Here is a 23,851-nt window from a genome sequence, read left to right as displayed (position 1 = left end):
CTTTTCCAAAAATCTAGAGCTATAGGATAAAAATGTAGACGAATTCATTAACCACAAACGTAGGTGTATGTTATTTTACAAAATTTAAACAACATTAACCAATCAAAATTTTGAGAGGACATCATCACATTGTTGACGGAAAAGACAAATTTTGGTTGGCATTTTGCTATCTACATCATATTCCTAAAATACATATAAATGTATTCAACTGTCACAGACGACAGACAGACGGAAAAGTGAGACCCATTTTTTCATACTCTCGGGGCATGAAATTTCGAGAAAACATGAATGTAGCCAGTGGCGTAAATAGCACCCCCGCAGACCCCGCATTGCGGGGGGCGCAAACCGTAACCTAACCGATATATTTTTTTTTAATGTGCAAACGAGTAAGTATATAGAAGTATTTATATTACTTTTTAAATTTGGTGTATGGGGGCGCTTACTATAAAGTAAGTAAGCGGAAGTTAGCTACGCCACTGAATGTAGTCATTTGTCAGATGGCTCTACAACACTTCCTTAGCTTAGGGTCGGGAACTAAAAATGTGGTGAATTTATATATGTAAAAACTGGCCTGGATAACTAAACCACAGGTACAAGATTTCAAGTGATATTTCTCTAACAGAAATTTTGCCTCTTTAGTATGATTTACATATATCCTCAAAAAATTAATTGGACCAAGCTCCAGCAGTTACGTGGACATTTGATACGTGATATTAGATATTCACACTCAATACGTTGTTAATGAACTTCCTCCCAAATACATGATTTTCGCATATGCTCCTCCGCTTTGCTAGAACCGCTTGTAACAGTAAATCGTATCGAAATGTGATATTTAAACACAAATTTTAGAAAAAAAGTATTTTTCGTACGGGATATTTCTGGAATGACGAATACCATTAACGAAACCGACACAACCATATTCGCTTGTTTTACTGCGATAAAATTTTTTGCGAAAATGAAGAAATCATGTTATTTTCATCTGCATTTAATCACCATACTTTTGGCAGGAATTTTAAACAACAACGACAAGTAGTATGTCAAACATTATTTTACAGAAATTCATACAAGGTAGCGGAACAAATAACATTATGAAACGGTGCGTGGACACAAGATAATCTACTTTGAATGTTTTGTATTTGAATCTATTTAAATTAAAATTTTCGAAAATATATTAAAAAGCTCATTATTCGCACATACAAAGGTGCAGTGTCTATATGAAGAGAAATTAACAGATTATATTAACATCCAACTATAATATTACGTTTAACATCTTGACATAATGAAACGCAAAGTAAGATCTAATGACCACAAAATGTTTCCCGCAAACTAAAAACTAATCTAAATGGAAGTAGCCTCCGAGTAAATAAAAACATAAAATTATTTAACAAGTTAAGCCGACAAGCTAAGAATCGTTTTACACCCCTATAAAGTTCCTCTGTCAACATGCAATAAAACCTTTTCAGTCGCGTTTAGATAATTGGTATATTGCTGTCATTATACTTATTGCTTTAAAATCATAAAACCGAACATAAAATCAAACTGTGGATTGATTGATTGATTGATCTGGTACGTGTGACAATAAAAAAGCACCATGCAAGGAACGTCTAGTTACGGTAGATCAGTGCCTGTTTATTTTGGCAATCACGTATATTAACTGCAGTTTTATTGTTTTTAAATGAGTATAATCAGTCGTAAAAATAGTAATAAAACCAGTGGCGTACCACGTCTGGTATGCCCATGCCCATGCTAATGGAACAAACCGAAATCTAAGACTATCAAATCTTACTAGCTGTAAACTGGATTTCGATCAATAGAGCAGGATATTGTGGCCTGTATCGACACTCAACTGCAGAAATGAAGAAATAAACCGCAATTGTTTCGAAAAAGATGATAGTGTTTGCACACAAAAGCAAACTCCATATTTAAGAGTTTCTAAAAGACGATTGATGTAATTTTCTGATAGTGCAGCGTTACATAGGAACGCTCAAAGTCGAATACACAATAAATACAGAAAAACGTTCTCGGAGTAAAAAATGAGACGGATGCGGCATGACGCGAATTCCACGTATTCCTTGAAAGTATTTTCATTTATCTCGACCGCACTGTCACAGTAAAAAATTTAACTTATTGGAATTTCATCTTTGTTTTATAATGCCGGAGATGCTGATACGGATATTCCATGTTAATTTGGTACTCGCTTTCTGAATTTAAAATTTCATCAGCTAATACGGACCCTCGCTGTGGAGGGCTTTTAATAATACAACTGCCTGAATTTTGACAATGCCACAATTTAAACTTTGTTGGAGCAGACTGACACGGGGCTTCATGAAAATTGCGGTTTGCGGGTTATTATTGACAGTCCAGTGCGTACTCTTTTGTCAATGACACAAGTTGTTATCTCCGTTTCTTTGCGTCAAAACAACTTCATTTATACGTCTTTGGAAACACATAAATCAATCAATTACCCTGAACGATGCTTGAGGACACTTAAAATTAGTATAAAAGTGAAATTCCAATAGGACGTCATCGAGCGAATAAAAAATCATTAGATGTTGACGGACGGGATTTTTGTCGTGACCATTCAAGAATGTGAGAAAGAAAAATAAAATGTTTGAGTTCTTGAACGACTTTGAACGTTAAAATTATAACATCAAACATTATTAACTTTTTTTTTGCTTATTGGCATCGAAGCTATAAGAAATTTTCTTATTAAAGTAACTTGTGCGACTTTTAGTAACCTCCTCTGATCTCAAAACTTTCGAATGTGACACACTTGTAACAAAATCATTCATGTGTATTTTGGTGCAAAAAACTGTAGAAAAAAATACACATGTTGGTTTTTACAGTGGTATTCATAATGAATGTAAATTTTGTTATGAATAGGAACTGCTTTCATGAATGACAAGTGCACTTAATGCTAAATAGTTGAATTCATAACATATGTTATCATATGTTTAAAAGTGACACAAGTTTCAATAACATTCATCGGTGACATTTTCAGTACTTTAAACTGCAACCCAGAGTTAAGATGTTTTTTTGAAATAAATCTTAATATTTTAAATGGTTTTCAAAATACGTAATCCTATAAAACTGTTTTTTAGTTGGCTTTTTGTGGAGCGCTTTGACGCTTCTTTTTTATGTAATGATTACGTATTTTACATTTTTTAATGTTAGTTTTATTGCTCCTAGCGTTTCCTATTTTATCCCCGAAGTAGGTTCTACACGCTATGTTTTGATGTTCAATTTATGCCATACTAATATAAAAAAAAAAAATAAAAATCTTGTCCACTGCTATTCAGTTGACCGTTAGAATTTGTCTTTGAAAATAAAAACCCATTACGAATTGCAAATTTTTGTCAATTCTGTAGGTCCTATCCAAAACACTGGCTAATTATTCATTTAATTACGACCCAGGAAAGGTAAATTAGCATTCACGACCCGTATGAATATTAAACGCCCATCATATCAAAATCAACACTCCAAGTGCCATTCCATCTCTTAAATTCCTCTTTTAAATCCCGTTTGCGACACGTCGTAGAAAATCTAATACTCTCTTAATCACCCTGCCCACACTCTGAATAAATTTCCGTATAAATAATATAAATTTAAATATCGAGACATAACATCTCTCATTTAAAAAAAAATCGAGATTCCATCAGCGCCACACGGAACTCCACTCCCGCCCATAAATTTAAAGAAATAAATCACCTTCAGCCCTAATTTTATATTTTTAATTGCGAGGTGAATTTATGCTGCTGATACTATCAACATAGTTATTTCGAAAAGTTCAAATTTTCACCTTTAGAACAATGATGCTAATAACAATACAAAATGAATCAGTGACATATATGTGGTTATTTGAAATGGTTAAATTTCTGTGTATTTTCTGTATTCTCTCGGGGAAGGGATCTGTGGAAGTCATTTTAAAATTGTGGTTTGAAGAAAGTCGAACTGAGTCATTTTCAGGATCTGAAGATTCTCTTTATGTCCTTATGCAGCACTTGACAAAATACGCTTTTTGAAAAATGCTGCTGCAACTGTAAATTAAGACACGAGAGGTGAAGTGGAGATACCTTGTTATTGAAACTTTTTTTTCAATGTGTGAAAACTACGATTGACTTAACGAATTTTAAAATTTTGGTTCGCCCCAAAATCTCGCTAAAAAGTCCCAAAAACAAAAAATCATTAAACGTGGTTAAAAAGCAATTAACTTTCTTATCCTAGAATCTTCATCAACTTTTTCTTATTGTGCATGCAATATTTTAAACGAGTAAAAATTGGACTTTAACCGGATACACACCCTGTATAGCATGCGCTCTGTATAATACAATTCTCAATTTAGGTAGGAATGAAACATGGCTAGCTTCTCTCTCGACGTAGAATGAATCAAGAGAGCAAAGCGGTGGCGGAAGCGGGACGCAGAAAGGTAATTTATATCCTGGTTCCTCGATCAAGCTTGTTCGCCTGGGCATGGCAGGGAGGAAGAGGGAGAAAAGCTATAAAATAGTTTGAAGAGGGCCCGGGAGACGTCCCTGGATAACGTGGCCATGGCAAAGTTCGCACTGCATGCATCTCATGCAACTACATCACGGATTGAAATATATCCAGATAACGCGGATTCTAACTTAGTTTCCACCTTTCTGGATGCTGAATGGGCGCTGAGTGGAATGGTAAATCCAAATGGGGTTAGTAATTCGAATTGGGAGTTTAGAACATGAAGTAAAAAGCAGGGAGCTGTAAAGAAAGTACAAAATGTATTGTTGGGACGAGCGAATAATTGCGGACGGCATTAATTAATAGTAATAAACTTTGGAGTTTTTTTTTCGTTTTTTTTTGCAACTTATTACGCGGTCCGTCATATGAAATTACTGGGGAGAGATTTTTTAAATAGTTTTCAAGAAATAACACAACCAAAAATACTTTCGAACAGCACATTCAGTTTTCTCCTTTCCCGAGGCTGATAAAACGAAGTCCGACAAGTTTGTTTTGTTTATTTCACCAACACTCTTTCGAGTGTTACTCTTTTTGAAGTAAAAACAATTGTTTTTTATAGCGGCAAAAATCGGGAACCATTTGAAGTATTCTTTTTGGATGTTCTATGAAGTCAAGTCCAAAATCAGACCGAGCGATTAAGAAATGAATTTTCATGACACAATAATTCACGATAAGTGTGGAATTGGCAAACAATTATGTGTAAAAGCAATACAGACCTTATGGTAATAATTTATATGGGAAAGTTTAAAAAAATTACTATTTCTGATGTGGCCTTTTATTTTATGGGCGCACAAAACATCGAATTTAACGCAAATATTATTCCCAAAGATAACAAGTCCTTTTAGCATTGTAAATAGCGACATTACTTACAATATCATTACAAACATTATTCGTTCATGAAATGTCAATGCGAGTAATTATTTAATAATAACAAATACAAAATACTTAATTATCCACAGCGACCCACAATCACCACAAATTTTTGAAAATCAATCATTTCTTAATATAAATTTTATCAATTCACTATGACACTAAATAAACTACTTGTTTGCCTTTGTCCAAAATTCGTTTGTAAAAATAATACATTAACATACTTGCTTATTTAGATTACTTTGTTGAAATATGTGCAAATTTCAAGATGTTTTGCCTAATTTTATAAAAGTTACATTGTCGAAAATTTAAAAGGTAATTTTCTACGAACCATAACCGTACACATTTTCGAATATTATTTTTTCATAATGTGGTGTTTAAAAGTTCATAATGGGCTAGAACAAATATCTGTATGTTCAAGCACAAGTTTTTTATTAGTTAATAAAACATGAATAGTGATGACGACATGGGATATGTATGTATATGCAACATACATTGCACCATTAAATCAAGAAATATTTAACTCCTGTCAATTCAAACAAGCATATGTTGTAAAGTATATGTGATTCAATGGCCATGTACATTTGCCAAAGCCTGTACTTAACTAATTCATGTGTTCAACTTCGTTAATATCGGGGTTTGACATTAGGTATTATGGAAATCAAGTACAGTTCTTACAAAACGAATTTAAAATCTACGAATGTCATTTTATCAAAACAGACTGTATCAACATCTTCCATGGGAAGTTATTTAGAATAGATCTGTACAATTTTATAGTAAATCCTGATATTCCCGTTGACATATATTTCATTAACGTCAATCTGTTATGCAGCATATAATCAGTTTATCAGCAGCAAAATAAATTACAGTAAAAAATTCCCAAATTTTTAAAGAGCAAAACGTTCCACTTTTCGCTTGGTGATTGACACCATAAAAATGTCAAGGAACTGTATATTACCAAAATGTCTATAATATCAAGGTGAGAATTCCAGCAGCTCGTGTCACGTGAATTTACACAAATTTTAAATGTTTAGAGTAAACAAACAACACTATTTGTTCCACTTTATTAGCAAATACTGTGCGTATAAAGAGGAACAGAGATGTATTGTTTTTCCTCCATTGCGTGCTGTTCGCAATTTTGATTAACCAGTGAATGTTTAACCTTCCAATTTCATGTCAAAAATTACAGAAACAATTGAAAAACAAATCAAACAATAAAGCGTGTGTGTTAAAAGTTACACAAAATTATTCTCAATAGCATAATAATAATAACCACAAGATAATAATGCACAACAATTATTGCGAATTTGCGTGCTTTTGCATACAAATTACCATGTTGAAGATACTTAATCACTTCGTGTTACATTGTGTGATTTTCTAAACGCAAATAGCTCTATTATCTTGAGAAACCGGATGGTAATCCATGTGCACCTTGAATTGGATTCTACGATAAATTACAAGCTGCGAATTTTTAAGCACCTGATTAAGACTCGGATAAAGTTCGCGTTAATTTTAAATGGTGAGGCACAAACAGTATGCTTACAAACTCGCTTAATTTGCAGCAGGCGATATTTTCCATTGATTGATGATGTAGGGAACAAAATATTTCAAGTCATTTCTTAACAACCTAAAAAAACTTCTGTTTTTGTAGATAGATATCTTAATGTATCTCAACCATATGTTCTACGAATAAAAGTGGATATAAATCTCAGATTAAAGAGGAAAAAAACTAACGCTACATGTGGTCTAGTGGATAACCAATCATATTTTGGGTTTTTTCACGTATGATGAAGTGCACCACCTGTACACCTGGGTCTAGAACTGTCCTTGAACTTCTGGTTCATTTAGTATTTAAAACACTACTTCCTACAGCTATATTTTAATGTAGTATACGTCGATTTTTTTAGTTTTTGTTGCTAGGTTCAAGTAATCTATACCTGTCGCCATGAAAAAGTGTCCATAATGAAGATAACAACCGCATAACCTATTCAAATTTCGACAACTTTGGTGAGATTAAAAAATTACGGTTATTTTATAGGCAATTCATTCTAGATTGACGTTTATGAGTTTTTTATAGTCACGGTTGACAAAATGGCATATTCAAAAATTCAAAATAGGAAAAACCTTGCTCGAAGTAAGGTAACACATGTTATCGATGTAGCGAACACTTATCACCAAAATACGAAAATAGAGACGTTTAATTGACGATTAAAAACATTGTGATTTATCGAGGTCAGAGTTCAAAATTTCGCGACACTTTCAGGCGACCAAAAATCGATTTGATACATATTTATAAACGGCGTAAAGTTGATATCTTGACCCTACAATCATGTATAAACAAATTACAAATGAAACCGTTAATATTATTGTAGGGGACTTTTATGTCTTGTTTTATTTCGGTTTTATTCAGTCGTAAAAATTGTATATTCACTAATAAAAATACAAATTTCAAAAAACCATAAGTCTATCACATAACAGGTTTATGAAATAAAAGAGATACGAGGATAATATACTGATTCTTGGCATTTTTTCTATTTTAAAAATGTTGTATACTTTTAGATTTAAGCACAAATGCAAATACAGAAAAGATAAGCCTGAGAATATTCTCCGCTGAGTTGTCAAAATTAATTTACAACCTTGTAGCCCGCAAAAACGTGTTCGTTAAAAAATACTGGATGTTTTACTTTCGAATATTTTCGTCGATTTCAGTATCAATCAATACGCGATGGAGAAATTATGCAGATCTTTTGATTTACAGCCCACAGTTGTTAGAGAAATGTCATAATTGAATAAAAAAAAAAGATTTAAAACCTCGACGCCGCAAATTAATTTTATCGTTTCTCAAATATTTTTCGCATGGGAATTTTTATACACACATTTTGCTTCAGGAATAATGGGACAATAAAATTTTAGTACAATTATATACCGGCTCTTAAGTTTCAAAATATAAAATAGTGGCAAACGCATTTGCCAAAATGATAATGCTGCCAAAAATTGGGACACTAATTCCGCATCCCCTCGATCTACGCGACGTTTTGCTTCAGAAATCGACAAAAATAGCCCATATCTACACTATACGATTATAGCGTCCTTTTGATATCTTTTATGGCTCCGGATAAGAAATGTTTTATTAAGAAAAATCCACCTATTGATATTTTGTTTTCGATTTCGAATATTTTGCGCGCATTAAACTCTTTCCAGATTTATGGCAACGCAACTTATTAGTGCTTTGGGTTCTATAAATTACTTCGTCGGCGTATCTAAGAATAGATAAAACACTTCACGGACTGAAACGTAGCCCATAAAGAAAAAGCGACGCCGTTCTAAATTAAAAAAATAAAATACTTGTCGAGAAAGGCCAATAAAAAGTTTGAGTCAGGTGCACCCTCTATACCTATTGAATTCACCAACTTTCACCCTTTGCAAGATATATGGTTCGTGAAAATCTCGCAAAGGGTTTTTTTTTAGAAAGTCGAAGCGCACCCATAAATTCTCGAAATGTCACCCACAAATCCTTGCCCCAGTGAAACGCAAGCTCTCGCTCATATTTTTTATCTAAATTATGTAAAAAGTAGATGCGTTAACAAAAATTGCTTGTTTTGAATATAAAATTGGCCATTAACCAAATAAAACTCACATTAGTGTGTTTTATTCGCTATAACTTTGCACTTTGATATCAAAATAGTCAATTAAGAGCAATAATACACGATATATGCAATAACCCGATGACACAAACTCATAATAAAAACTCTGCTCTCGACTTGAATGAATCGACAAGTTCAAGGTTTTTCGACTATTAAAATTCCAGACGTTTTTTCAAAAATAATACAAAGCGTATTGTGGATGTAGAATATTTTTGTTCTCCAACCAGCGACATGAAACCAGTTCGACACCAAAGGCATAATTAATTCTGAACAACAAGCAAACAAGCTTTGTCTCAAATATGGTGCCAGACTAAACCAAAGCGTGCGTTATGTTGTTTGTCAATGTAAAATATGAGCACGTTTCGAAGAATTACGGCAAGTCGTTACTGACGTTTTTTCTTACAAAACTAATTCTATTATCGTAGTAGAACATTATCGAAATTTCGAATTACATGCATATTCAAACAGCGATATCAACTCCTGAATTGTAATCTCAATGTCGCATTAAATCTTAAAAAAATTCCATTTTTATTTTTAATTACTATTCGAGACGTGGAACCAAAAATAAGTTTGGGATTTATTGGTGGCGGGCAATCTGATAATATTTACTCAAAACGGGCGACTAAATGGAAACTGTGACACGGAATAACACATGTTAACTATACACGTAATCAAAATATACAGGCTGTCTCGTGGAAATTGTCCATGTACTACACTATTGTGTACGACTGTTCCGTATTGCTTATTTGAGACTGAAGAACGATAATAACAATGTTATTGATAAGCTAAACAAGATCCTTACAATTCTTAAACAAGACTACACTGCAAAAAATTAATAATAACTTTGTTCAAAATACGTAACACTCATATTTTACAATAACTGCCACACTCAGTTCTTTATACCATCTTATAACTTTTTATGAGGATCGTAATTTTTGGTAATTTTGTATTCTGCATGTTTCATAAAAGCTTCAATACCAACAAAAATTGCTGATGCGCATTGCGACTTGCGTTTTTATTTTCTCACGATGTAATTACGATGTTGTTCTTTTATTTTGGTATATTGAATTGCATTTTGTGTAGAGGTTGGTAATCAAGTTGATAAGTGAAAGTCTGTGTTGGCAGTCATGATAATCTTGACATTATACAGCAACATACCAAAATAAACATTACAAAGTAAGTACAATGTGAGTAATAATAAACATCAGTTCACATAAAAAAGCCGAAGCGAAATTTAGTGTGGGTCTATTTGAAAACTTGTGAAAGAAATGCGCTTGCGCAGTGGACGTTGTCCCTAACCTCTAAATTTAAAAGTTTCGAGCTGTTATTCAGTGTTATTTAAAAATTGGTGGTTTGTAGAAAAACCCAATCAATTATGAACGAGATTAGCCTAATTAATTGTAACGGCTTCTTATATTACACAATTAAAAATTTTATGTGCTATAAATTTGTATTAATAGTCTATGGAGAATGTTTTTCTTTTTTAATAATAATTTTATTACTTGTAGTTCCATTTTGTTAAGTGTGTAGCTATTAACATTATAATCTTGTTCAAAGCTGCATAAAAATTTAAAAATTAACCTAATGAAGTAATTCAGTCGAATATTCACAGTGGACAGATTAGCATGAGACACTCTGTATAACCTACACATTGTTTGATATTATTTAATTAAATGATGTTGAAAAAACGCGAATTAAATTTTTATTGGTAATTATTATAATGTTAATTGCCTGTGAACTAGCTTATGAACGATTATCATTGTTGATTACGGTAATAATAATTACTGATGTACTTTAATGAAATTAAAGTGTGATCATTACAAAAGTAAACAATGTGTAAATTAAAAGGACCTTGTAGATGCATCGTGCAACATTCAGCAAGGTCGTCACGTCTGCGGACAAAAATACAAGAACATGTGTACGTAGTACAGTCGAATTGTTTTGCGAGTACTCGCTGCGAACAGAATAAAAATATTCCATATTACTTAGATAACATTCAGTAATTATCGTTACGCACTAATCAAATGAACGAAAGGCGAAAAAATATCAATAAAAATTTAATTTAATTAGTTTTAATAATAATGAGTAATAAAAATAATTGCGATTGCTATAAAAGTAATTAATTAAACAATATCATTAAAACTAAATCGACAATAACACTTAAAATTAATTATAATAATAATAAAAACAAAAAAGATTATGTACCATTGTACTCACCACAGACCACTCGGTCAAATGGGCTCATCCAGTCTGAAAAACATGAATATAAATGTAGATTAATGCGTACGGGACGAGAAACGAAGTGAATAATTTGGAAGAATTTTATGTTTGTATTGGAGCAGCGATTGTCTGCAGCGAAGAGTGCACTTTTATGACTAGGTTTATTGTTATTGCCCACTAAGTAGCTATTAAACGCATGTTTTATTAGTGTTTAAGGAGTGATCGAATTCTTGAAATTCAACTAGGGAATAATGGCTTGATTAAGGAAGCGGTTTGCCGTCGGAAGGCGCTGCTCGCTATTCGTCCGTCACCCGTCGACCCGTCCGTCCGTCAGTCAATTCTTCCAAATCATTTCACGAAAAATGCGTTCGGTCATACCTGTGATCGACATCCAAGGATACCTCGGTATGTCCGGAATGGGCTGTCCGCCGGGGGCGGCGGGCTGCGAGCACGAGTTGAGCGGGTCGACGACGGCGCTGGCGGCCTGGTGGTAGAACTGCGCCGCGACGGCCATGGAGGCGGAGGCGGCGCTGACCGAGCTGGCGGCGGAGACGGCGGCGCCGTTCTGGTGGTGGTGTCCGAGCGTGTAGTTGACCATGGAGTCGGTGGGGGCGACGTTTGCGGCGAGGCCGGCCGTGTACCGGCACGATTTGTCGGCGGCGGCGTCGACCGCGGCGGCGGCGGCCAACGCCGCGGTGCTGGCGCTCGACGAGAACGACGGCACCATCGTGCCCGAGGCGGCCGCCGCGCCGAAGGCCACGGCGGCCGCCGCCTGCTGCTGGTGGTGGTGGTGGGCGGCGGCGGCCGACACGTACGGGTACATCCTGGCGGCGGGGGAGGTCGACGACGCGCTGCTGCTGGAATGTTGTGGCGAGGAGCCGCTCGGCGAGCCGGACGAGCTGTAGTTGACCGCGGAGGAGGCGAGGCTGGCCTCTATGGAGGAGGTGGCGGCGGGGCTCTGGAACAGCTGCTGGTGATGGAACTGCTGGTGGTACTTCGGGAGCATGCTATCAATTATGAATTTGGAACTCATTGCTGGTTCCGGCCACTGCACAGCGCACTTGTTGTCATAGTCCGGTGATTAGCACCACGGCACTCGTTTACGACCGCGCACTCGAGTCTACTTCGACGGCCTCGTTTCGCCCTTAGCGGAGTATTTCTTACGCGTCCTTCTCCTCTACTTCTTCGAATCCTTTATGACCCATGTATGTTCAGTCTATAGCCCTCTATGCCTTATCCACGGTACTAGAGCGGTAATGGCGCCCCTCCACAAGCGCGCCAATCCGAGCAGGTGCGGATCCGGCCAATCGCGGACAGACTTGCGCTCGACAGCACGCAAACGCTCGCTACTTCTTCATTCCGGCCCACCGAACGATCACTACTTCTTCTACGACTCCACGTTCAAACACAAATAAACACCACGAAAACAACACTTTTACCGCCGCGCCGTTCTCAAAAACTACCTTTTCCTCATATTTTCACAAGAATGGACAAACCAGTGCCATCTGTGGCGAAAACGGGGAATCGGCGCGACGACACCACGCTCTCTTGCCGCCGTGCCGTGCCACGCCGATCCCTCCTTTACTTCGTCCTGGCACTGTGGGATGCTGACCTTACACTACTACTTTATCTAAATGGCCTTGTATTATCGTCACGCATTCCATGTTTACTCGGCCTAAATGACGTATTATGGGATCTACGACACCTAATCCCTCAAAAATTTATGCGCTCAGTCATGGTGACTTTTGGCGCCTTTCCTAAGCGCCACAACTATTAGCCACCGATCAAGGAACACTTACCCCTCAGCCGCAATCGACTCACCTGAAACAAAAAATATATATATATAACAATTAACTCTTTCATTTTAACTTTTAAAAATTACCATTCGTTAATTTTAACTCGGATTCAAACCGCAAAATGCATATAAACATACAGCGCAATATTTTATGGTTAATAAAAACACCGCAATTAGTATTACAATAGATAATGTAGTATTACAATTTTTTAACACTCATTCTCTCACCTTTAAGATTTTTATATTAATTTTATAGCTTCATTATTATTATTTTTTTTGTATAATTTGTGATGAAGGATTATTGTTATCTGCCACAGCTTTGAGATAAATACACAACTAGGTATATGGTTGCGGGACATCTACAACTTTTGCTTACTATTATTAATTGAGCTAAACTAAAAATTTGATAATCAGAATATAATTAATAAATTAATTGGTTTAAGATAAGGCGTGCATATAAAGAAAAAATTGGAGACTCACTCAGATATTTTAAGCAATATTTAGATGGCTTGGTGTGTAAACCTTGTTTTTTTATTTTCATTGATGTATACCAAATAAATAGAAATGGAATATGTATATTTCCACATATCTATTAAAATCTGTGAAACGCCAAGTAAGATTAATATTAGGCTATAAACAAAACACCATAATTTTTAAAATGAGAATATTAGAAATACGAAAAAATCGTCCAGTCAAGGCAAGAGAAAAAGGTAAAGATTTTAAAATTGCATTTTTTTTCGCCCATCTTTAGCTCCGTCCTTTTTGTCTTTTATTGTCTTTCCCCTCAAAATATTTTACTACTTGGCAAAAAAAATACGATTTTTCATGAGTCTTGAAAATTTCCAACACACGTTTCAAAATAATCATAAAAGTTCTAATCTTATGCACTAAGTATACGAATTTGATTCATGGAACTTGGGTTTTAATAAAACTCGTGTAACAACAGACACTAATGAAAAATTTCCGGGACGAGTTTTTTTAAAAGTGATGGCATTTGCAAAACTAGTTTTTAATTACTTTTGGTTTCGTTAATAAAATTTGATCTATTACAATGATTTTATTTAAATGAAGATTTTAAGTTTACCGATTACAACTTCACAAAAAGTTTTATTTTTATTATTATTATCCGTAACTATATTCATTTTAATTGTTAAGACAGAAAGTTTAAGTCCGTGAAATTAAGAGAAGTTCAATAAATTGCTAATGTAACGCAAGTCTTCCGGAGTGCGTTTAATTAAACTTTTAACGCTGTTAGATGTAGTTTCTTTAAGAAGGTATGTTTTTTTTTTTATAGTGTCCTATTAGAGATTTAAAGCATGTTTGTATCTACATTCGTCTGAAAAACTGATAAACTAAATAATAATTTGTGACAGGAAATCCGTTGAGATGTTCCTCACAGAGTTATTTGCTATAGTGAATTATACGATATCTTTAAAAAGGCGTTGGTATAAAAACACTACTAACCTTGTTCAATTTATTGTAAACTCATGAATAATCAAAGACTAGAAGTTACATATAAAATCTAAATATTTTTTTCTTTTTTACGAACCATAAATTAAATTTATGTCTTATTTAAAGCAAATGTAATGAAAATTTTAATTTGTTTGCATAATTTGCTTTAAAACGTAACTGAATATTTCTAGTTCCATAAAGCTGATTGTTTAGTTTTCTATGTAAGATATTTTACCATGCAGAGCCAAATGGTTTTTTAATAACAAAATAATACAAACTTCAAACAATTTTTGTTAGACATAATTTCAGATAACGTCAATTTTAACTTTACAAGTATGCAGTACCTCTTTGTTATTTATATTAAGACTTAAAAAAAGAAAAGTTGATAAAAGCCATTCTTAATCCAATGATAATTCTATAGTATCATAACTGTCTCGTGAGATGTATATTGTTTACATACCAGCATGTAAATGTTTGTGTAGGTTGATTTAATATTTTTTCCATTTTGATTAAACAAAAGATTGTAGTAGACTTGTTATTACAATATAAAAATTTACAGTGACATTGTCGTTTTCAAGAATTAAATTTTGATGTGACGCATTCAATGACTAAGAGATGCCCAGTTTTAGCAAACAACAAAAAAAGAATTACTGGTATGTTAATAAAAAAATATTTAATCAGATGGAAACTGTGAGACTTGGAGTAGATACAGTTGGAGTGTTCAAAATTATATTTCATGTTAGGGATTACATATTAAAATTTATCAGAAATATAGAATTGTCAAAAATAACCAAAGTAACCTTAGTATTATGCTTTTACCACAATAAGCTTAATGGATTAAGTACTTTAATTTAAAAGAACTATATTTACCAATATATGTATTGGTAATTGACATTATATCTGCATAACAACCTATCATTAATGCTTTCGTACAATTACAGCTTCACATATTAATAAAAATTGTGTTGAAGTTACTTTTTTTAACATAGACACTGAGCACAGCATAATCAGATTATGATTAAACTGCAAATTGCTGTTTTGTCATCTACCTGACCATGTACTGAAGAATAAAAAAGCTTATAGGTAATGTAAATTGTAAAAATTCATTTGGTTTCCACCACAGTATGATCCGTATAATTCATAATTCCAGTGTATGTCTGTAAGAAGGTTCGATGGATTGTAGATTGGTTCGTATTATTATGGAAACTTCAACTTCCAAGTTAATGTCACAGTTTCTTTCAGAAAAGATTCAGAATAGGAAAATCTTTTTTTGTTTCTCGAGCATAATTTTAATAAATTGTACTCGATTTTTAAAACTGAGCATTTTGATTTTTGCCACGAGAATCTCATGGTAATATTGATCATTGGATATACGTCGTGTGACCTTAGCTATTTTTAAACAAACACTCATGAAGCTTATAAACAAGTAACTTTAAGTTAAGTTACAAAAAAATGGAGGGCTTCATTAAAAAATGGAAATTCAGACTGAAAACGCAGAGAAAATAATTACTAACTATTGACGTCATTCTTATGTTTACGCTTCAAGATATCATTAAATTTGATCTTTATTGGAAATTAATAACTTCACTCATAAGCAAAATATTGCTGATCTAAGACAAACCGTATACCTATGTCCTAACCTGGTACATATAGAAATATTAACGATCCTACTACATTATTCATATTTATTGGTTTACTTGCTATTATGATTATTATTAGCTTCTTTTGTTCCATACGAGTTTGCCAGAAAATGCAACTCTATTAAGTTCTTGTCCTGGTGAGAAATTAGGAATTCGTTACCTGTCAAAGTTCACGCAAATCACCCTCTTCTCTTTCTCTATTTTACGATCTGTCATTGTACTTTGACGTGATATCGCAATTCAATCAACGTCGATTTGATTACCAGAGTAGGTAATTTTATAGTGCTTTGCAATTCATTTATATACACACATAAAAGAGAGCACCGCGTTCGGTATCATTATGACATTCACTGATCATAAAATAAGGCTACCACCTCGCTTTTCACATTGCCCGCTTCCGAGATAAAATCTGGGCGAAGGCGGCTCTGAAAGATGTCATAAAACTGTAAATGACCGTTTTGTGGTTATTTTACTAAGTACGGTGTCATCCACAGCCCCATTGCGTCCGTCATTTGGTGTCTGGCTCTGACGGATCCTCACAATCGTGACAATGTGTGCTAACATCGTAGCTTGCCATGCGTACAAGACAGACGATATTGCTCGACTGTCATCACACAACACAATATTATCATAAACACGAGAGGAAGTAGGGATGATAAATTGCAGGAGACGAAAATGCCTAATGCTATGTTAGTGGGCATTTAACGACACCGGAAAAAAGCACGAATTTATTTTCGCCCCTGGAATACGTAATTTATAAAGATAAACAGGGTTATTTTTATTTACGCAATTTAACTGCTAATTTATTACAGCATTTGAACTCTCTTCTACGATATTTTTTTACGTTGTGACTGGTTGTACTAGCGATTTATTACTAGCCTATCTGCACTAACAATGAAGTAGTAAATTACTTCAATGAACTAAGTTCAAAGCTAAAACCATCAAACTTTGAATAAAATAATACATATTTTCTGACACGTCGAAAGTGTAGAAAATTATATTTAGAACACATAGTAGCTACACTATAAAAAAAATAAAAATATGCGTACCAAAGAACAAAAAGAAATGAAATGTTACTCAGTCAGAAGACGACATTAAAATCGCGTTTTATTGTAGATTTTCTTATTATTATTTAATTGGTTTCCAAATTGTAAATAGTAAAGCACACAATTTTTGTATTCTAATAAAATTTTGCAACCTCAAAGTTAAAGAGCCTCGGTCGTCTAATTCTGAACAGAGACGTATGTGGTCTGTAACAGGTGTAATGAATTAAATAAGGTAGAGTTCCGCTAAAGATATAGTGCGATTATGACTATGACTTCATAAGTATATTACTGCGGATCTCATAAAATTCGATTAACACAAACAATGTCATGTTACACTGACGGTTATTAGATGGGTCGTAGTGAAATAATTTTTATTTGTTACTATTACACTAGGAGAAGGTTCTCCTGATAAACAGATTCATTGCAGCCTACCCTGATGAAGTCGTAAACATTACCCTAAGTTAAGTAGCAATTAAGTTATATCTTTCGTCATACTCTATCTATAATGACTGTGTGTAGCAAACAGAATATTAAGTCCTTGTTTAGCTTTGTATCTAGATGTGTGTAGTTTGGTTTTTAAGTTCAAGTTAGCACTTGACTAACTGAATTTAGAAAAATAAGTACCTATCTGAATATACTCCTACAAACAATCCAAAAAGTTAAGTAATTAGAGCAGTTTACTAGGGAAATTTTCAAATATTCTTGGTGTAAATGACACTAATGGGGTATAGAATTATATTCGTATACAAAAATAGAATATAGCCAACCTCAACACTGAATCACCATCAGTTCCAAGGTAAGAAATGTTATTCTCTCGGAGAATGAACAAAATTATAACAAGAGATAACGATCGACAATTAATCAATTTGGTAGTGCAAGTCTTCACGAGTAGCATTGCCATAATGACAATTTCAAGTTTTATTTGGTTATGGAACAACAAGCCACAATTAAAACAAAGTAATAAGAAAAAATATTCGGTAACGGTTTTTTTTCTTTGGGAGTTCGAATAAATATTTCACAAACGAGTCTCACTATGCTTTTTCGTAAACCAATACTTCAAAAACTGTAAATATTGATGCATGTGCCAAAAGTATATATTGTTACCATACTTCAACACCGTTGGTAGTGGTGTTTTTTTATACGCTTATAACAACAGTGGAATTAATACAATTACCTATCTACATGTATTAGTAGTTCGTCCTAGTGCTATTGTAGTTTTAGCCACTAACTGGATTTGATATTGATGTGACACAAAATGGCTTGGTCTCTGATTGTTGTAAGGTATACTCTAGTTTTTTTTGCAATTATTTTATTCAATTACTCCAAACTTTGTAAATTAATTGTTGCAGCAGAATCTTCTCAATAACAGTTACAAATTAAGTTTCTACAAGCCCCACTTTCTTTCCATGCGTTCATTAAGTCAGTGATTGCATAGCAAAAATTCTCAAAAAATAGAAAATCGAAACCGTTTTCAAACCATCTTGTAAAGTAGCTCATTTCTCCTTTCTTCTTCTAAAGGTCTTTATCGCATTCCTTATTCATGTTCATCAAAAAGAATAACCGAACACCAAAATTGCATTCGATCTAGTTCTTACACTTTATCAGTTGTAGCAGAACATCAAAATGAGATAGGTAATAAAATTCTGTTCGACAACCATAAAGCCTTTGCAAAAATTCCGCAGCACTTCAATAAAAATTCAATTGGCAATAGAAATTTATAAACATCCCAGGAATTTTAATGGAGGCAATGGTTTCGCGCACTTTTCTACCTGTAAACCGGTACCGCGTCAATTCGTCGTGCACAATTCGTCGCGCGACAATTGATCGCAAACAACTGATCGCAGCGTCAATTGGTCGCAGCGACAACTGGTCGCAACGACAACTGGTCGCAGTCACAATTGATCGCAACACAATTCGTCGCAAGTACAACTGGTCGCATGCGACAATTGATCGCAGGCGAAAAATAATAGCGTTTATAGAGAAATAAGTAATTGTTATGAATGAGGAAAATAAATTAATGTGCTATATTTTCAAAAATTTCATTATTTCTAAAAAAAGTGCCAAAATAAATACATACGAGTTCCATAAAAACGGTAACTATTAGGCTCATTTCCGACTAAACCAAAGTGCAAAAAAGTGAAAATATTGTAAAATATTTTTTTTAATGCTGACACATCTCGTCGGTATGCTACTGTAATGTTCATTTGGATTATTCGTCTTATTGATTAGACGCTCAAGTAAGTGATTCAAGCTTTTCTTCTCACAAGTTTAAAGTTTGTCAATTAAACGAGTGAAAAAAATAGCTTTCAAAACGTGTTGGACGTCATTTTTCTTTAATAAAAAATGGTTTTAAAATTATTACAACTGTCAAATTAAAAAGTTATAGATAAATCGTGAAAAAACTCTCGTTACAGTTTTAAGTGAAAAAGTATTATTTTCATTACGTTTGTTAGTTTAAAAAATTAAATATATACCTATATTTTTTAATAAATTTGCTGCGTAAAAGGAATTTTTAGAAATAATTTTCTCGTCATTAATCGGTTGCAAAAGATCAAGAGGCACTCGAAGCAAGCCCTGACAAACTTATTAGCGGCGCCAGCGGAGATCTCCAATTGGCTGCGGTACCACCATGGACACTCGCGTAACCTGCTTTTCCAGAATTGTCAAAATGACATTGCCAAACTCAAAGCAATCATGAATTAAGCATTTCATTTTAAATTCTGTTAGTATCAAGTGGTACATGGTATTCGTATTTTGGGTTGCGTAAAAATAATTTTCAGAAATAATTTTCTCGTGATTAACCCTGTATATGTATTTTTTACACCCACATATGGTACAACTGAATTTTTCTTCAGTACAATACTAGTCACATAATAATTAAAAAATAAGTTTTTAGTTGCATAAGTACCTACATTTCTTAGATTTCCCGGTAACACAAAATTATTCTTGACGCTCTAACAAAAGTTTTTGCAATATATATTTACAATACACGTAAACCTTTCTCAAACCCTGTAAAAGATCCGTTGCAATTTACAAGGTATTAAAATAAGTATTATATATCCGTCCAGTGGAATTTATATTCGCTGCATATGGATACTCTAGATGTACTATTATTATTCTGTATCAAAATGTGTTAAAATTTAAAGGTTGTTAAAAATATGATTTTTTAAATAACTGTAATCTAGTTAAGAACAATAAACACTTGTTTTTATGTTGAGTACTTATTATAATGAAGCTAGTTCCTATAATATAATAGGTAAAATAAGAAACGAGATAAATAGAAACAATCTCTTAAAAAAAAATAACCAAAATGACAATTTATTAATAAAAAATCTTATGTAACAAGGTGTTTACGCTCGTATTTTTTAATTTTTAAAGTGCAACTACAAACTTCGTCACTTATCTATATTCAAATTGTTTTTAATTCGATATTTACACCTTACCTGGTTGCTAAATTTATTGCAACTTAAAATTCAGAATACAAAATATTTAGTTTTAATAAAAGAAAATACTTCCCGATGAATTTTACCTTGCGATCAATTGACGCTGCGATAAATTTACGTACGATCTATTGTCGCTGCGATCAATTTACGTGCAATCAATTGTCGCTGCGATCAATTGTCGCCGCGATCAATTGTCGCGTGCGACCAATTGTGCTGCGACGAGTTGCTTGCGATCAATTGTCGCGCGATCAATTGTTTGCGACCAGTTGTCGTAGAATCCTGTAAACCAGTCATCTCCACCCGTTCGAAACAACACGATTCACCCCACATTCCTCCCACTAATAGCTTTCGCGCCCGACACTTTCTACAAATTTTTCGCCTTTTCTTTTCCACCCCAAAAGAGATTCATCTCCACTATCGTTTCCTTCTGTCCCAAACTTCGTTCTTTCTGTTCCTAAATTCTTGAAGATGCTCCTTACGAAAGTGGACGAAATGTCGATTTTTTTTAAATTCATGCAAACCTGGAAAATCTCTTCGATATTGTATTCCTTTATTTGCTATAAATCATGCTAGAAAATGTGTGAGTCGTGATACCAATAGAAATCTTTATTTCAAAAATTAAGTGTGTCAAACAGTCTTTTATAAAATGAATTATATTTTTAGGTATCAAAAGAAAAAAAAGTCAATCATAACCAACTTAAAAATTTTACTCAAAGAACTCATTGTAGTAAACCTTAGTTTAAACAATTTTAAAGTCCTCGAAGTCGAAGTACAGCCCTTGATTTACATTTATTGAATTGTATAAGGGATCCGCTGTAAAATACTTATGGAGTCAAAGTTGTAAACACACGAAAGCTTAATTCTGTGGTTGTATATAAAACTATATTTCAAATTTATATTAATTGTAATTATCTAAAACAAGCTGTATATGACAAAATGTAGTACATATTTCTGAGGCACTAAACTGTATTATTATTATAAGTGACAAAGGTTAAATAAAGTGAAAAAAAAACAGAAAGAAAAGGAGAAGGCAAAACGGGGTAAAATATAATACAACACAGACAAATGTAAGAAAATGAAACAAAACAGGGATGGGAAAAAAAAGAAAATAATGAAAACTATGGTAAACAACTCCATTGGACTGGTGTGGCAGGTTTAAACAATTGAGGACAGATTTTTTTTAAGATGGGATCTCATATTCTAGAGCCACACAAGAAGGTTTTTGGACCTTTGTATACTACCTTCATTGGGTCTGGGTTGAACTGTATAATAGTTTTGTGTCTTTGTCTTTTACACAACTTACAGGCGCATCTCAAAGGTCGTGTGCTTCCAAAGTTTCGAAATCCATGTGTCTTCCCCACAATAGCTGAACAGGAATACAGAATGTGCTCGAGGGTCTCATCCTTCTCTAAGCAAATTCTATATATGTGCTATCGAAAGTTAGATCAATAGTACACAAGGGACTGCGTACTGTGAATAGTTTCACTACAATTCTGAAATCATTCCTACGAACTCTCATTGCGTTTTTCTATGAATAGCCTTGATTGATCTAAGTTTACCACTCGTTACTCTTTAAGATGGCATAGGCTTTCAGTTTCTTTGAGTATTTTCTTGCGGATGGTTTAATAATAAACTTTATTACCTAAAAGGGGAATCAATAACGTAACTAAGCAAATTAGACTAAAAAATACACAACAATTCAATAAATATACAAATGCAAACATTATTTAAGATATATAAGAAAAGGAACCAAGTGACAAAAATATATATAGTCTATTAACAGCTGAGTTCATGAGAACACTAGTCCTTGGTGGAGGGAGAAAAACGGGAACCCATTCTTGGCACTAAAAGGAAGACTTCGCCCCAAAGCTCTTGACAATCAATTTTTTTGCAAAAAAGTTTGGCAAAACGTAACTGTTAGTTAATTACGTGTTTCTGTCAATGATGTAAAGCAATGGCTTTCTAATAAAGATGTTTAATCCTTGGCTCCCAGAGGATAAACTCCATTAACCTTGAATGACAGGTGTTTAAGAAAAGTTTTCTTAGTTCAGAAACATCTTACTTAGAGCAGATGCATAATACAAGATTCTTATCACATTATTGTTCTGAAATATTTTAGGGGTTGTAATAAAAAAAATCAAGCAATTTGTTGGCTGAACTTGCAAGTCACATCAATGTTACTAGTAAGTATAAGCTTTTTGTCAATAATCGTGAGAGTGGTTCAGTACCTTAATTGGATTTTCCTCATGTATGATAAAACATACCATTTGTCCCCCATTTGTCAGCTGCGACAGGAAGATCGTTATGTAACACCAGTTAAGTAGTATGTTGACGGTTTATTGTAGTAATATCGTGTCTTCATACTGGATAGTGCATAGGCTAAAATCTTACACTTAAAAGAGGTAGCAAGTTATTAATAGATAGCTTAAATAGAAGGGGACCTAGGTTGGATCCTTGGGGAACTCTAGATTTTGATGCATACTCATGAAACGTGAAGCCAACGAAGTGTACATAAATAACAGTTTGAGAGATAAGATGACATTAATCTGCGGATAAAGTTTAAAGGCGCTTAGTTTTAATAGCAGCGATGCTTTAAGAAACTGGTAGGTCAGGTATTCATCTATAAACTTTAGAGAAATAGAAACTTGGCGATGTGTTAAAGTATTCGACTAAGCAAGACTGGCAGAAATGTGCAGAAGAAAACAAAAAAAATGGGAGAAAATTATCGAATACCAACACGTTAAAAGAGCACAAAAGTTGGGACGGCCAAAGGAGACTTTATTATAGACGTGGTCACAATCAAAGAGGCTTAATAGATCATGTTCACGAAGTTGAATTTGAAAAGAAAAACTATATAAATAAAACACTGTACAGCTCAAAATTAAAGATTGGAATGGAATGGAAACAAACTGGGAGACCTACAGAAGAAATTCGCTGAATTTATGAAAGAAGAATGAAAAAAAATAGTCGAGAGTTATTTTGACAGAACTTCCGTCGCCTCTGAAGTAATGGGTGTTCATTTCAACAATCACTCGGAGTAGGCATTGGAACTGCAATGTTCGGATATTAAAGAAACTGTATAGCCTTACATTTTAAAACAAAGCCTTGGTTGGAAATGGATAGGAACAGTTTGTTCCAAATGTAGGTTTTATGTTTCTGCCAATAGATAGAAGGATGTTATAAGAATAGATATGCCTTTTGTGTCAAATAAAATTCCAACGCCAGCTTTGACTGATTTTTCAATTGA

At 33.9% G+C, this 23,851-nt stretch overlaps 1 protein-coding gene across 1 annotated transcript in view; it reads right to left on the bottom strand.

Moving 5' to 3' along the window:
• The window catches only part of LOC135129213 (homeobox protein abdominal-A homolog), a 408,569-nt gene that overhangs the window by 84,949 nt on the left and 299,769 nt on the right, over positions 1-23,851 (bottom strand). Inside the window, exons 5-6 of the mRNA XM_064056350.1 lie at positions 11,607-13,049; positions 11,226-11,258 (exon numbers count right to left, since the gene is read on the bottom strand). Coding sequence (XP_063912420.1) covers positions 11,226-11,258; positions 11,607-12,261 — 688 coding nt within the window. The 5' untranslated portion in view covers positions 12,262-13,049. The remainder of the gene's footprint in view (positions 1-11,225; positions 11,259-11,606; positions 13,050-23,851) is intronic.

This window comes from Zophobas morio, unplaced genomic scaffold (genome assembly GCF_036711695.1).
Source record: "Zophobas morio isolate AGI-343-1 ecotype UQ-CSIRO unplaced genomic scaffold, CSIRO_AGI_Zmor_V1 ptg000014l, whole genome shotgun sequence".
In the NCBI taxonomy this organism is placed as follows: domain Eukaryota; kingdom Metazoa; phylum Arthropoda; class Insecta; order Coleoptera; family Tenebrionidae; genus Zophobas; species Zophobas morio.
This window is presented reverse-complemented; position numbering and strand designations above follow the sequence as displayed.